General features: G+C 37.4%; 1 protein-coding gene across 1 annotated transcript; it reads right to left on the bottom strand.

Annotated features, from left to right (window-relative positions):
- Positions 1-3,794: 3,794 nt before the first annotated feature.
- LOC145633134 (putative disease resistance RPP13-like protein 1) lies at positions 3,795-8,538 on the bottom strand. The gene is made up of 3 exons (XM_081685416.1): positions 6,087-8,538; positions 5,632-5,669; positions 3,795-4,568 (listed from the first exon to the last, which is right to left on the bottom strand). Exons 1-3 carry the CDS (start codon positions 8,536-8,538, stop codon positions 3,795-3,797), a joined length of 3,264 nt encoding a protein of 1,087 aa, XP_081541542.1.
- Positions 8,539-14,502: the final 5,964 nt, after the last annotated feature.

Raw genomic sequence — 14,502 nt, 5'->3', positions numbered from 1 at the left:
CTTCAAGCACCATTCTCTGAAACTGGTCTGCTCATCAAGTTGTGTGTCAATGCGTAGGACAGAGTATTTCCAGATTGGGGTCACAGTTTTACACCAAAGCAACATATGCTCAAGACTTTCTTCCTTCTCGCCACACAAAGAACATCTATTATCAATGCTCATACCCCTAGCCACCAGATTGCATCTCACAGGTAGCCCATTTTTAACACATCTCCACGCAAAAAGCTTCACTTTGGGTGGAATATGAGCGTGCCAGATTGCTTTCCAGCAGAACGGAGTGCTAGTTTCAGAAGAAGACGCTTTCCTCCTTTCCTCCTCTTCGATTAAAACATTATAAGCACTCTTAACGTTGAAAGTACCATCCTTTGAGAAATGCCAAGTCCATCCATCTTCATCATCATCACCCATTGGAATCGGAATGCTGCATATTTCAAGTACTTCACGCTGAGAGAATAGCTCCTTAAGAGTGTCAATGCGCCAATTTTTATCCTCCCACAGCTCATACACATATTCTGGAACATTTTCACCATTCCCCTTACTCGAGTAAATGCGTAAGTCGGGCAAATTTGGCACCCAGGGGTCCTTCCAAATGTTTATAGAAACGCCCCTTCCCGCCATATTCCTTGCACCTTTTTCAATAACATCTCGTACACTGAGAATTGAACGCCATGTAAAGCTCATATTAGACACAGGTTTTGCCTCAAAGTAATTCGAGTGAGAGAAGTATTTCCCCTTCAAAACACGAGTCATGAGGGAATTTCCATTTGTCACAATTCTCCACGCTTGCTTTGCAAGCATAGCCCTGTTGAAAACCTGCATATTACGGAAACCCAGCCCACCTTGGTTCTTGGCACGGCACATCTTGTTCCAAGCCACCCAACAAGTTCTTCTCTCCTCTTCCTTTTGACCCCAAAAGAAATTCCTACACATTCTTTCCACCACATTAAGGATACTAACGGGGAAAGAAAAACATTGCATTGCGTAAGTAGGAATAGCTTGAGCCACTGATTTAATAAGAATTTCCCGGCCTGCTTGTGACAAAAATTTTTCCTTCCAACCCTTAAGCTTCTTCCAGATCCGATCCTGAATATTCTGGAAAACAATTTTTTTAGAACCACCCATGTACGTAGGGAGCCCTAAATATTTCTCGTGTCCATCGACATCCTTTAAAGATAACTTCATCTGAAGCATATTTTTCTTCTCAAGATCAATGTTTCGGCTAAAAACACCTCCGATTTTTCCATATTCAGTTTCTGACCCGACGCCATCTCATAGGTCGAAAGAATGTCAAGAACCATATCAGTTTCATCCTCATTTGCCCGAACAAAGAGGAGACTGTCATCTGCAAAGAAAAGATGTGATATTGGCTCAACATGTCTCCCAATTTTAATGCCGTGAATGAGTTTTTTCTTCTCAGCATCCCGGAGGAGAGCTGATAAACCTTCGGCGCACATAATAAAGAGGAATGGGGATAAAGGGTCTCCCTGTCGGAGTCCTCTAGACGGCCTAAATTCCCGAGATGGTTGTCCATTCACCAACACATCAAAAGATGCCGATGAAACACAATTAATAACATTTTTCACAATAATCTCCGGAAAGCCAAATTTCTTCATCATTTTTTCCAGAAAAACCCATTCAACCCTGTCATATGCCTTGCTCATGTCAAGCTTCAACCCCAAAAAACCTTTTTGCCCAGTTTTCTTTTTCCGTAGATAATGAAAGCACTCATATGGAACCAAAATGTTATCAGTGATCAATCTACCTGGAACAAAACCACTCTGAGACTCACTAATAATGGTAGGTAACACTTTTTTAAGTCTGTTAGCTAGCACCTTAGAAACGATTTTATACAAGACATTACACAGACTAATAGGTCTATAATCAACAGGAGACTCACACTTTTTTTTTTCGGGATTAAAACAATGTGAGTCTGATTAATAGCACCTACATTCCCTACATTATTCAAAATATCCAGAGTATGATTAATCACATCATTTCCGACAATATGCCAAAATTTCTGAAAAAATATTGCGGACATACCATCCGGGTCGGGGGCTTTTGTGGGATGCATTTGAAAAAGGGCTTCACGGACCTCATCACCCGTGAAAGGGGCTGCCAAATCAGAAAATTGCCCCTCTGATATCTTCGTATCCACCTTCTCAATGACTGAATCAGCTTCAACTTGACCCCCTGACGAGAATAAGTCATCAAAGTGCTTGACCAGCACCTCCGAAATCTGCTCTTCCTCTTTGTACACGGTCCCAGTAGCATCTTTGATTTCCCGAATGTGATTTCGGGCCTTTCTTTGATTAGCTTTTTTATGAAAGAAAGAAGTGTTTTTATCCCCATTTCGAAGCCAATCTTGCCTACTCCGTTGCCTCCAATACAAGTCCTCTCTACTCTCCAATTCATCCATCCTATCATCGAGTGCTCTCATCTGCATTATTATTTCTTCAGTTTGATTCTCACTCATCAAAGACTCCATTTGAGCTCTACAATCTTTCATTTCTTTTATAAAATCCCCAAATTTGTTACGGCTCCAAGCACTCAAGTTTATAGAGGTGTGAGCGATTTTTGAACATAAGTCTCCTCCCCCATTCCACACATTGCCAACAATATCACCACAAGTTTCATCTCTAAGCCACATTTCTTCAAATCTATACCTTTTTATCTTTTTCTTTTTTTTCATTTTTCCCACCCCTTCATTGATGCACAATAAAATAGGAAGGTGATCCGACTTACGCTTTGATAGGTGAGACACAAAGGAACCCGAGAAACGATCCTTCCACTCTTTATTTGCCAAAAACCGATCGAGACGCTTTTGAACATTTTTATTCCCACCCCTATTATTTGTCCACGTGAAGTCATGACCAACATATCCCAAATCCACAAGGTCACAAGTGCTTACTGCCTTCCTCAAAATATCAGCCTCATCAACATTAAATTCTTTCCCACCTTTCTTCTCATTTGATGTCAGCATCAAATTTAGGTCCCCTCCACAAATCCAAGGGCCCCTAGAATTTCTATGAAGAGTCTCTAATAACACACCAGTTCTTTGCTTATTTTCCTCCTCCGGATGCCCATATAAGCCCGTGAATCTCCAACCCCCATCCCTTCCATCCTTCACCCAAGCATCAATGTGGTTCAAAGAAAAGGATTTTATGTTAACCTCAAAAGTATCTCTCCATAACAATGTTAATCCGCCACTTCTCTTCCTCCCCTCCCCTTCACAATTCACTCCAAGCATATTGCTAAAATTGAGCTTTTGTTTTATTTTCTCCATCTCATGACACTTCAATCTAGTCTCCGAAAGAAAAATCATTTGGGGTTTTAAATGATTTTTCTAAAATAACAACATTTTTTAACGCATTAACCGCCGAGGTACTTCCCAAACCTCTAACATTCCAGCTTAAGATGTAAATCATTGATCACCGAGAGCCCATGGAGTGGGGCCCGCCACATTCAAATTCGCAGCAGCAAGTTTGCGTTTTTTATTATGTTCTTCTTGGCTCTCCTCATCCACCATCATCACATCTTCATGATCAACTTCCCCTGTCAAGTGCCTTTTACTCCCAGCTAGTTGTTTTTCCCCTTCTCTATTTTTGCTCTCCCCCTTCCTGATCTTCACTTTCCTAAGCTTTCTGTTTATATTATCATTTTGACTCACCTCACTCATATTTTCATCATACCCCCCCTGCTCCCCCGTAGCCACTATTTCTTCTTGCTCCCCCTCTTTTTATTCAAGATCTTCTCCTTCCCTTACCTCCCCTGAGTTTATTTTTTTATCAAAATCATCATTTTTTATCACTCTTATTTCTATCCTCGACACCCCTTATCTCTCCTTCCATATACATCCCTTCCTTCCCATCTCCTTCTCCTCGCACACTCACCCCAGTAGTCCTCAACACCATCTTCAATCCACTCCCATCTTTCACAGCTAGGAGTGCAGCTTCTCTGTTCTTCGGAGTCCCCTTCCCCTCCCCTTTACACATTGGAGAAGCAAACATTAGTTTTCTTGCTGCACTGACCGATCCTAACTTGACAACATCGGGATCATTATATGAAGGGACTTTTTTGATCTTTGACGCTTGCCGAAGCCTATCCATCAAAGCTCTCTCATGTTCTCTTTCTGCTAAGTCCACTCTAACTTTCTTTCTTGGTGAAGCACGCAACCATGGTCCATATTGGTATACCATCTTTGCCTCCCACTTGTCTTCTTTCTCCTTGTATTGGCATTCCTTCTCGATATGGTCTAGCCTACCACAAAAGAAACAAAAATCTGCCAAGCGTTCATATTTCAAATCAATCCATTGAGATTGGTCTCGACCAGTGACAAGGAATAAGCCCCTCCGCAATGGCTTGGTTATATCCACCTGGATTTTAATTCGCATACACTCATTCCATCCCAGGGGATCCGAGTCATCGACCTCCAAGAAACCACCTAAAAATTCCCCAACATCATATAAAACTTCAAGCGAACGTTTATTCAATGGCACATCCAGTAGACGTACCCACATAGGAGTGTATTTGAACACGATATCGGACGGTTGTTCATCTCCTTGAACTTCCTGTAAAAGGAGCAATTTCTAATCAAAGAACCATGGCCTCCCTTCAAGAACTCTGTTTTTGTCATCCTCGCAAAAGAATTGAAACACAAATAAATTTGTTTCCATAACCCTAATTGCAAATTTCTCCTTTAATTTCCATACATTCATTAATGTACGTTTCATTGCTTCAAGGTTATAAGGTTTTACAGTCCACAATTTTCCCACTAGCGTGAGATTTTTTTTTGCCTTCGTATCGTCGCTAACAATTTCCACATAGTCGCCTCCTAGAACTACTCCTTCGTCCTCTGTCAACCTAAGTTTCTCCCACTTCTTTAGCAATTCGTCTCCCATTGATGAGATGGAAAACTAACAATCAGGCAGAGATGAAAAATTGATGAAGAACGCAAGAAAATTGAGCACAGATTCACACTAGAACTCACAAACCCTAGCACGGGACTCACTCACCCTAACAAGGGACTTTTTGCATCTCTAGGTGGGCTAAAGTTATAATTCCAGCTAATTACTCAAAAGCATGAAGTATACTAAACTTTTTATATTACTGCTTAAATTATTAGAGGCAAGATGAAAAAGAAAAGGGATTTAGGGACTAAGTAACTAACAATATTGACGAGCGAGTGTAGAGAGTTCGACATGATATCAAGCGCTATTACAATGACGTGTTTAATATTGGTGACTCAAATATTAGTGATCCATAACAAGGTGTAGCATATCTAAGAGTACACCTATTCAAACACACCCAATTTTATGTATGTGTTCTTAATTTCTCATGTTTATAAGTAGGGAAGTATAATCTCGTTCCACCCAAAAACTTTAACACAATAAATCAAATGTTTTTAAAAGTACAAACGAACAATCAAATAGACAAATTACGTACAACGAAAAAAAAAGTTCGTTACATGTAAAACCCTCACTTTAATTAAGAGTAAGGTAAAACCATGTAATTCTTATAAAGCATTTATAGGATAGATACATAGCATCATATCATACAGAAGAACGACTTAGACATTTATATGCCCTTGAGGCCTTGAGTATTCAAATAAATATGAGCCATAAACAATCAGACCAATACTTTCTCCAACAGCAAAACAGTGGTCCCAAAATCTGTAAAACAAATAATTGCAAAAAAATCAACAATACCTAATAGTTGCAGAGGGTACTCTTAGAAATAATAAAAATCATTAATTTGTAATTCTTCATTCTTTTCCTTTGTTGTTAGTTATACTTAGGTATGATATAAATTATTATGTCAAAAAAATTAAAATTAAAATGAATTGAGAGGAAATAAAAAACTACCTAATGATGAGACAATAAAAAATATAAAATCAATATTAGTGAGTATAGAAGTTGAGACCTTTTTTCAGTGGCTTTGATTTGGAGTAAATGTGACGCCATCAAGTTTGAATGTGGGAATGTGTTGTATGAGAGAGTAGTCTTCCCCATCTGGTACAGCGCATCTTATTGATAGGTTTGGGCATCCCTTAATTTTGAGCTTTTGTAGAGAATTGATGTGGCTAATACATTTGGGCAAACTCGACACATTTGGACAATTTTCAATTCGAAATTGCTGGAGAAAGGTAAAACAATGTAACCATTCTGGAAGCTTCACCAAACATTCACAATTTGCAATATCAAGATATTGAAGAGAAGTTGCAGCAGATTGTATGTCATTTGGAAGACTTGCCATTTTCACATTCGTGATCTGCAATACTCGGAGGCTTTGAAGGCCTTGAAGGGCATCTCCCTTGTTCATATCTAACTCTTCACAATTTCTTATGGATAATATCCGAAGGTCAACAAGGTACTTCATACCTTTTGGAAGACTTGTCAAATTTGGACAATCTCCAATGTACAAGTATTTGAGGGAGTTGAGGTGCCCAATATTATCACTGTCCCACAACGAGATTAGGCTCTTACATGAATCAAAATGTAAGGACTGTAGAGAACTTAATTCATTGATTTTGGTATCAACTAAGCTTTCTTGACACGTTGTCACCGTGAAATTGATTAAGCTTTGCAACTGATGTATATCCCCTGGTAGTTCTTTTAATTGCTCACATCCATTGATATAAAAAGTTTCCAAATTCAATAGATTGCAAATTGTATTTGGAAGGGATTTCATGATGGGATTATCTGACAAGTCAAGAAATCTCAAATGCTTCAAGTTCCCGATTGACTTTGGCAGCTCTTCATACCAAAGACCTTCAAGTACCAAGACGCGTAAGCAGCTGAGATTGGATATAATACCCTCTAGAAAAGACATGCTTACATGTTTCATTCTATAACCAACTCGAAACGTCCGAGCTTTCTTCGCTTTGAGAAGCTCTGTTGGAAATTGTTCTTCTTTTAAACGATCAACTTCCTCATATCCCCAAACAACATGCCTAGCATGGTCTAAATCTGTCATCTTACCCAAAGTTACCACAACTAACTCTTCTGCCATAATGTTCCCTGCTAGATCGTGCAAAACATCATGCATTTTACCCTCGCAAAATAATGCCACAATATGTGCATTTGATTCTTCAACCAAGAATTTTGATGTCAGTTCCCTTAAATAAGAGTATCCCAAGCCAGCAATATACTTATTTCTCTGATCCAGTGGAAACAATCCAAGCGCACTCCACATATATGGTACAGAATTTGAATATAATGGACAATCTTTCATGTACAAGGACAAGTGAGCAAAACATGATTTTAAGTGAGATGGTAATTTATCATAACTTAATTTTAATAGTAGTAAAACATTATCATAATGTTGCTTCAATTCTATAAAACTTTCCATATCGTTAATTCGTTGCCATTCCTGTTCGTCCCTCACACTTCTTAGTACACTCCCCAAATTCTTCACAACAAGTGGGATGCCATGGCATTTTTTAACAATAGACCTGCCAATTTCACAAAGATTCTGATATTTGCCTTCCTCGCCATCCTTGAATGCCAGGTGCTTGAACATTGACCAACAAACTTCCATCGGAAGACTGTCCAAATCATAAGACGATTCAAATGTTTGAGTGATAGAAGCAACCTTGGAGTTTCTTGTAGTGATCAAAATTATACTCCCCGGATTACCAACAGCTAGCACATCATTTAGCTCTTTCCACTTTTTGAAATCCTCAACCCAAACATCATCCAACACTAGCAAGTATTTTTTTCCGCTCAACAAACTATGGAGTTTTTTCACCAATATACTCATATCTTGGTTTGGAGTACTGTCACCGGTACCATCTTTTAAAATGTCCTCAATGATCTTGGGTATGTGAAACGTGTCCGAAACACATACCCACAACTTAAGATCAAAGTGTTGAGCATCATCATGATACACCAACTTAGCTAATGTAGTTTTTCCGATCCCACTCATCCCAACAATAGGAAGCACAGAGAGCTCACTAACATCACTTACACTACCCAATCTTATTATAACATCTTGCTTAGCCTCATCTCTTCCAACAACATCAGGTACATGGACATATGAGCTTCTATCAAAAGTATCCCTGACGTCAGCAGTTGAGTACTCAATCGGATTCTCAGTCAAACCAAAATCATTTTTCTTAGCCACAATGTGTTCTAGCTGTTCACGGAGGTTTCGTATTTTGTGACTCACATGAAAAGAAAAAATGATGGGGTTTGAGGAGGAAAGATAGTACCTAAGCTTGGGGCAAAAACGACCTTTAATGACACGGCGTTGTAAAGCGTCAAAGGCGACTTCATCCAAGAGATCATCAATATTATAAACAACATGCTTGAGATCTCTTAGCCAAACTTTCATGGCTTCGTTCGAGTATTGCTTGTTTTCAGCATCATGGAGGACAGCACAAATAGCAGTGAGCTTATCAGCTATCTTACTGAGATCCTTCTTAGCTGACTTAGCCGCTTTTATTTCTTCGGAAATAGAGGAAATGGCAACATTGCCAGTAAAGGAAGCTATCTTACCAAGTATGGATTTAGCAATCGGTAATATGATTGCTTCTGCCATTTACATAATTTTGTGAAAGAAAGAAAGAGAGTGAAGAAAAACATTCAATAGTGATTGAAGCAATTAAGTCAAGTATTCATAATGTTGTTATCGTTATATTATTAAACAAATGCGCATAGTTTATTTTGTTTGCCCCTTAAAGAATTAGAAATGGCTTATTGGTAATTGCACAAGTCATCAATTATCTTTGTTAGCTCATGAAACGATGGATTTCCACTTCCAAATCAACTTTTAGTACAACGGCTTAATTTTAATAATTTAAACAACATAATATTCGTTTTAGTGGAATATTTCTTTTGGTTCAATAATGTTATATGGTTGCATGTGTATTTTACTTTAATCATTGATTTTCCTATTGAATTATCAAACTAAAGTAACTGACAAATAGCAATGTTGTAAGGTAATCCTTTTTTTTTTTTTTTTAAGGTAATCTAATGGTAAGCAAGTTGGCCATTTCATTTTGTAATTTAATGGCAATTAGAATTCCTTGACTAGTTCTTACATTAGGAGCTACATACTGATCCTCATCGCTTTCGGTGATATGTACTAAATCCATGTCAAGAACTATAAAATCATAAAAGAGCACTAAATACATTTGCTGAACACATTTCTTTTCTTTTTTTTTCTATTGTTTTTCTAGATCCGCCATTGAATATTGTTAGTTGAGACGAACAATACAAGAGGAGAGGGTGAATTGTATGTGAGTTCCTAGTGACTACTTTTGCGGAATTATAAAACAATGTATATAAGAACTTGCTGAGACACACAGATTTTACGAGGAAACCTTCCAGGGCCCAACTGAAAGTAAAACCTCGACCCTATCTTAGGGATTTCAACAACAAACAACTTCATTATAATAGGGTAAACACCAAGTTACAACCTACTATAATCAGACCTTTACTCACAAGTTCCAGAATGAACTTGCTACACAGTAGGACCTTATCCTACCAAATCTAAGTCCCACACTTAGATTCACTCGTATTACCGAAGTACAAAAACTCTCAGGTTCTCACTAGAAGCTTACACAAACTGTATGTAAATATTGAACACACAAACACCCAAATAACCCAACCAATACAAGAAATAATACCTAGTATATGATAGGCAAGCTATGCACAAAATCCGAAACTAATATAACAAGGTTAGAAGCTTGGTAAACTTACTCAATTAAAGCTTTGAGATTTCTCCACGCATAAACTCACAAAAACCTAAAACAATTCGATCTCTACTATTTATACGTACAACTTGTACAACAAGTAGGTTTTCTAAAGATAAAGAAATTAACTTACCTTATCATAAAATACGGTTTAAGTAAATCTCTTTAAAGAAAATCTTTTCCGGAAAAATAAGATAGAAAGAGAAATATTAAAAAGAATAAAATCTTTTTAACAAACCGATTTTTAGAAACAAATTTTAAATAAAATCTTTTCATAAAATCTATTTTTTATCTTTTCCAATTTTATCTTTATTTACCAAGCAACTTGTCACGCTTCTAATAAATTTCGTGCATAAGCTACTTAACATATTTAACAATAAATCTAGAAGATAAAATCTTAACTAAATAATATTGTTGCGCCATATTCTGCATAAGTAGGTTACTTGGGCTTCACGTAGACTAAGTTCCTAAAGGAACTTACTATCTTCACTCGCAGTCCAGGTTGACACCTCAGCAAGCTATCTCCAAGTTCCTCTTAGGGAACATTCTTGTTAGGGAATTTAGTTCTTGTTAGAGAACTCTTTTTCATTCTTCTTTGTTTAGCTTTCTGTTTAAAGACTTCTTCATGTCTTCTTAGTTCAAGTTACTTCTTTTATCACCAAGATCAATTTCACCTAAACTAATCAAACACTTAAAAACCTTTATTAGTTGAGTTTGCTTTAGTTTAAGTTCATCATCATCAAAACCTTTAAGCTTCAACATATATAATTTTAAGTCCCTTGTTTGTTACGTCATAAATAATCATGAAACAACTAAAAAAAAGAAAAAAAGATTATTTAAATCACATTAGGTAGTCCTATCACAATGTTCACACGCTATGGCGGACATAGAAATTTAGGCTTTGCTTAAAAGGTCGTTAAGAATCTTCTGCCCCTTATGTTCACACGCTATGGCGGACACTTTTTTTTTTTGTTTTTTTTTTTTTTTTTTTTTTTTTTTTTTTTTTTGTTTTTTCTAAATCCGCCATTGAATATAATTTTAAGTCCCTTATTTGTTACGTCATAAATAATCTTAAATGCCCTGTTTGTTATATCATAAATAATTTTAAATGCCCCTTGTATCAATATAATTGTCAAAAGGCATATCATATAATCTCATGTCAATGATCCTGTCTCTAACAAAAACTGTTGAAACCCATTGTATCCCACTTATGAGTGTCCCACATTGGAGAAAGAGGAGAGATAGTTTCACTTTATAAGGTAGAGGAGTACCTCCTAATATTGCCAATTGGTTTTAGTATGGAAGCTCCAAAGCCTTGTTTATGGACCAAACTCTCCTCCTCCTTGTTCGGGTTACCCAGACCCATTTCATATTGTTTCGAAATTTAACATGGTATCAGAGCCCCCAGGTTGTGGGTCTCTTCTAAAACTGGGTATTTAATCGCTACTGGATAAGGATTTACCTTGACAGGATGTCCAGCCCCTAAGAGGATTAATGATCTGGCCTTATCCAGTTAGCTCTGAAGTTCTAAGGACACTCATAAGTGAGGGGGAGTGTTGAAACCCATTGTATCCCACTTATGAGTGTCCCACATTGGAGAAAGGTTTCACTTTATAAGGTAGAGGAGTACCTCCTACTATTGCCAATTGGTTTTAGTATGGAAGCTCCAAAGCCTTGTTTGTGGACCAAACTCTCCTCCTCCTTATTCGGGTTGCCCAGGCCCATTTCATATTGTTTCAAAAATTAGGTAGTCCTATGGCGGACATAGAAATTTAGGCTTTGCTTAAAAGGTCGTTAAGACTCTTCTGCCCGTTATGTTCACACACAATTTCAAACAGCCCATTAAACATGAAATCAAAAGGCACCATCGATTTCATTTCCGTGAAATGATGTATACTATTCAAAGCTCCAAAAACGATTGAAATACAGCTAGAACAACAAACCAATTTAATAATCAAAGCTCCAAAAACGATTGTAATAATCAAAGCTTAAGATTTTAAGGGGTTAATAATCAAAGCTCCAAAAACGATTGAAATACAGCTAGAACAACAAACCAATTTACGCGATATAATATGCTACCATCAATAATAAACGAGTAATTAAATCGATAAAATCAAAGAGATTAAGGGACAAATCTAATTATAAAATGACAGAACTGAGAAATGATCGATCTCTATTGAAAATTACTGAATCTATGGCGGCTGAGGATAGATTAATTAGTTACTGCTAACGAGGAGGAAGGTCGTGTTTTAAATTCCAAGGCGAACAAAGATGAAATTGAGAGGAGGACCAGATCGAATTGGCAACTGTCGGTAAATTCTGGACGTCGCGTAATATTAAGGAAATTTTGACATTTGCTACCACCTAAAACGCCTCGCTTCAGATTTGCTACCTATTTATTTTTATTTTTTTTTTACTTTGCTACCACCTAAATCAAAGTTTGTTAAAAATTACTACCAGTTGTCTTACACCGTTAGTATTTCCGTTATCACCACGCAACCACCGTCCAGCCACCACTCCTTCCCACCCACCAGCTGCCCAATCCACCGCCATTGTTCAACATCAAACCCACCGCCCGCGACTCCGACCACCCAGCCTATCGGCTTCGGCGTCGCGTTCCAAGCCCCCTCCCCTCGAAAACCCATCCCTACCTCAATCTCAGCCCCTTTCTCCCCTCGAAAACCCATCCCAGTAGCCCCGATCCCAGCCCCCATCCTTTTTTTGGCCACGTCGGCTTTCCCATACCCCATTCCGACCACTAATCAGCCACCAAAACCAGTTTTTCAGCCAACGCAACCCAATTAAAACCCAAATTCGCATTACTCAATCAAACCCCAAATTAGCATACCCAAGATTCCCAGAATCCGCCAGTTAATTCAATGAGGGAAGGTAAGCAATTCATGCCACACGAAGGAGTTCCCTGCCACCCAAAACCACGATAAGCGAAACCCTAAAACTCGTTAAGGGTGGTTTCGGGCTGGTGGTGTGGGGTTAGAGTGTCGGATTTTGGGTTAGGGAGGGGGAGGGATTCGATTCCACCACAAATCGCCGGCACCGGCCGCCGGTAAGGGGAGGGGGGAGGGAGGCTAACGGGAGAAGCAAGGTGTTTTGGGTGGCTGGTTTTTGTTTTTGTTTTGTTTTTTATTTTTTTTTATTATTTTTTAAGAATAAACTTAACGTAATTAGAATAAACTTAACGGAATCGTAACGGATTCCGTTAAGTGGTAGTGATTTTTAACAAACTCTGATTTAGGTGGTAAAAAAAAAAACAAAAAAAAAAATTAAATTAAATAGGTAGAAAATCTAAAGCGAGGTGGCGTTTTAGGTGGTAGCAAATGTCAAAATTTCCTAATATTACTTCTAAAGCTTTAATTACTACGATGAAGAAAAATTAGAACCCTAAGCATGGATGTGAGGCGAATGAAATTGAATAGGGAATTGTATTATTGTAGGGAATAGTTTCAAGCCTTTAAAATCCCACTAGCTTGAACCCCACTATGTTCATACACTAAAGTACGGTGGCGTCCAAAAGGGAAGAAGATAGAGCAAAAGAGTCGCCAACAAGTTTATTAAGGAACTTGTAAACCGTTCACGAGGTGAAGGTTACACCCCTTAACGATCCAAGAGATCGTCAACTCCATAAGGTCATGAACCAAATAAGGGTCCGGGGATGAAGGTACAAATCCAACCTAAAAGAGATTGAACCTGCCCTAATAATAGGCCTCTACCCTAAACCTGTTTAATCTATGTTGGTTGAATTTAATGCACAAATAAATCTATTATTGGCGATCACTTGAATTATAATCACAATTAACCCTAACAAGATTATTAATTATCTTATTAAGCGTGATTGCAAGTACCAATTCCCTTTTAACATGCAATAAAAGGTGATCAAGCAATAACAATAAATAATAATAATATGCATATCAAGCAACATAATAAATATTATCAACATCATTAATAATAATAATCATAATCATAAATCATAATCAAAATCATGTTAAGGCATAGCAAGATCCTAGGCATGATACTAACAAGATTAATAACAAACCCTAGCATGTCACTAAGCAATAAAAATCAAACCTTTAATCCTAACATGATACTAACAAGAATAAATATTAGGAAGAGAATAAAAGGCATCATAGCAATCATATTTAATATCAAAATTACCCTAGACATGATACTAGGAATATCATAACAACAATATAAACATGATATCTACATCATAATATCAATTAAAATCAATTAAAGTACTTACTTGGATGCCTCGTACCTCTTTCTAATAACAAAATACACACGTTAGTAACTTCAAGGAAAATAATAATCAAAGCAATTAAATTAAATAATTGAAATAGAGATTTGGGACCAAACCCTCAGAAATTAAAACCTTTCACGTCTAGGGCGAAGGCAACTTCGAATATGGCTAGGTGTTTCTAGATCTTGCGAATGCGGAATTTTGTATTTGAAAGCAAGAAAGAATGTAAAAGAAAAGAATTTTAAAAAATGAATATTAATGAAAATTGATGAATGAGATGAATGAAAAGAATTATTTGACTGATTTGTGAATGAAAAGAGTTGATGAATGAAGAATAGAATTAATGATTCTTGGTGAATGAATATTGTACATCGTGATTGTTGGTGAATCGTTGTTGTTTTTTTTAAAACGGAGTTTTGGATACGATATTTATAGAGAAAATCATCCAAAAAAGATAATTTATCAAAACAGAGTCTGAAGACCACAAATCCACCTTGGCGCCAGCCCTGGCTCATTGGCGCCAGGACCAGTGGCTAGCGCCAGGCGCCAATGC

The sequence above is a fragment of the Chenopodium album genome, chromosome 5, assembly GCF_948465745.1.
Source record: "Chenopodium album chromosome 5, dcCheAlbu1.1, whole genome shotgun sequence".
In the NCBI taxonomy this organism is placed as follows: domain Eukaryota; kingdom Viridiplantae; phylum Streptophyta; class Magnoliopsida; order Caryophyllales; family Amaranthaceae; genus Chenopodium; species Chenopodium album.
This window is presented reverse-complemented; position numbering and strand designations above follow the sequence as displayed.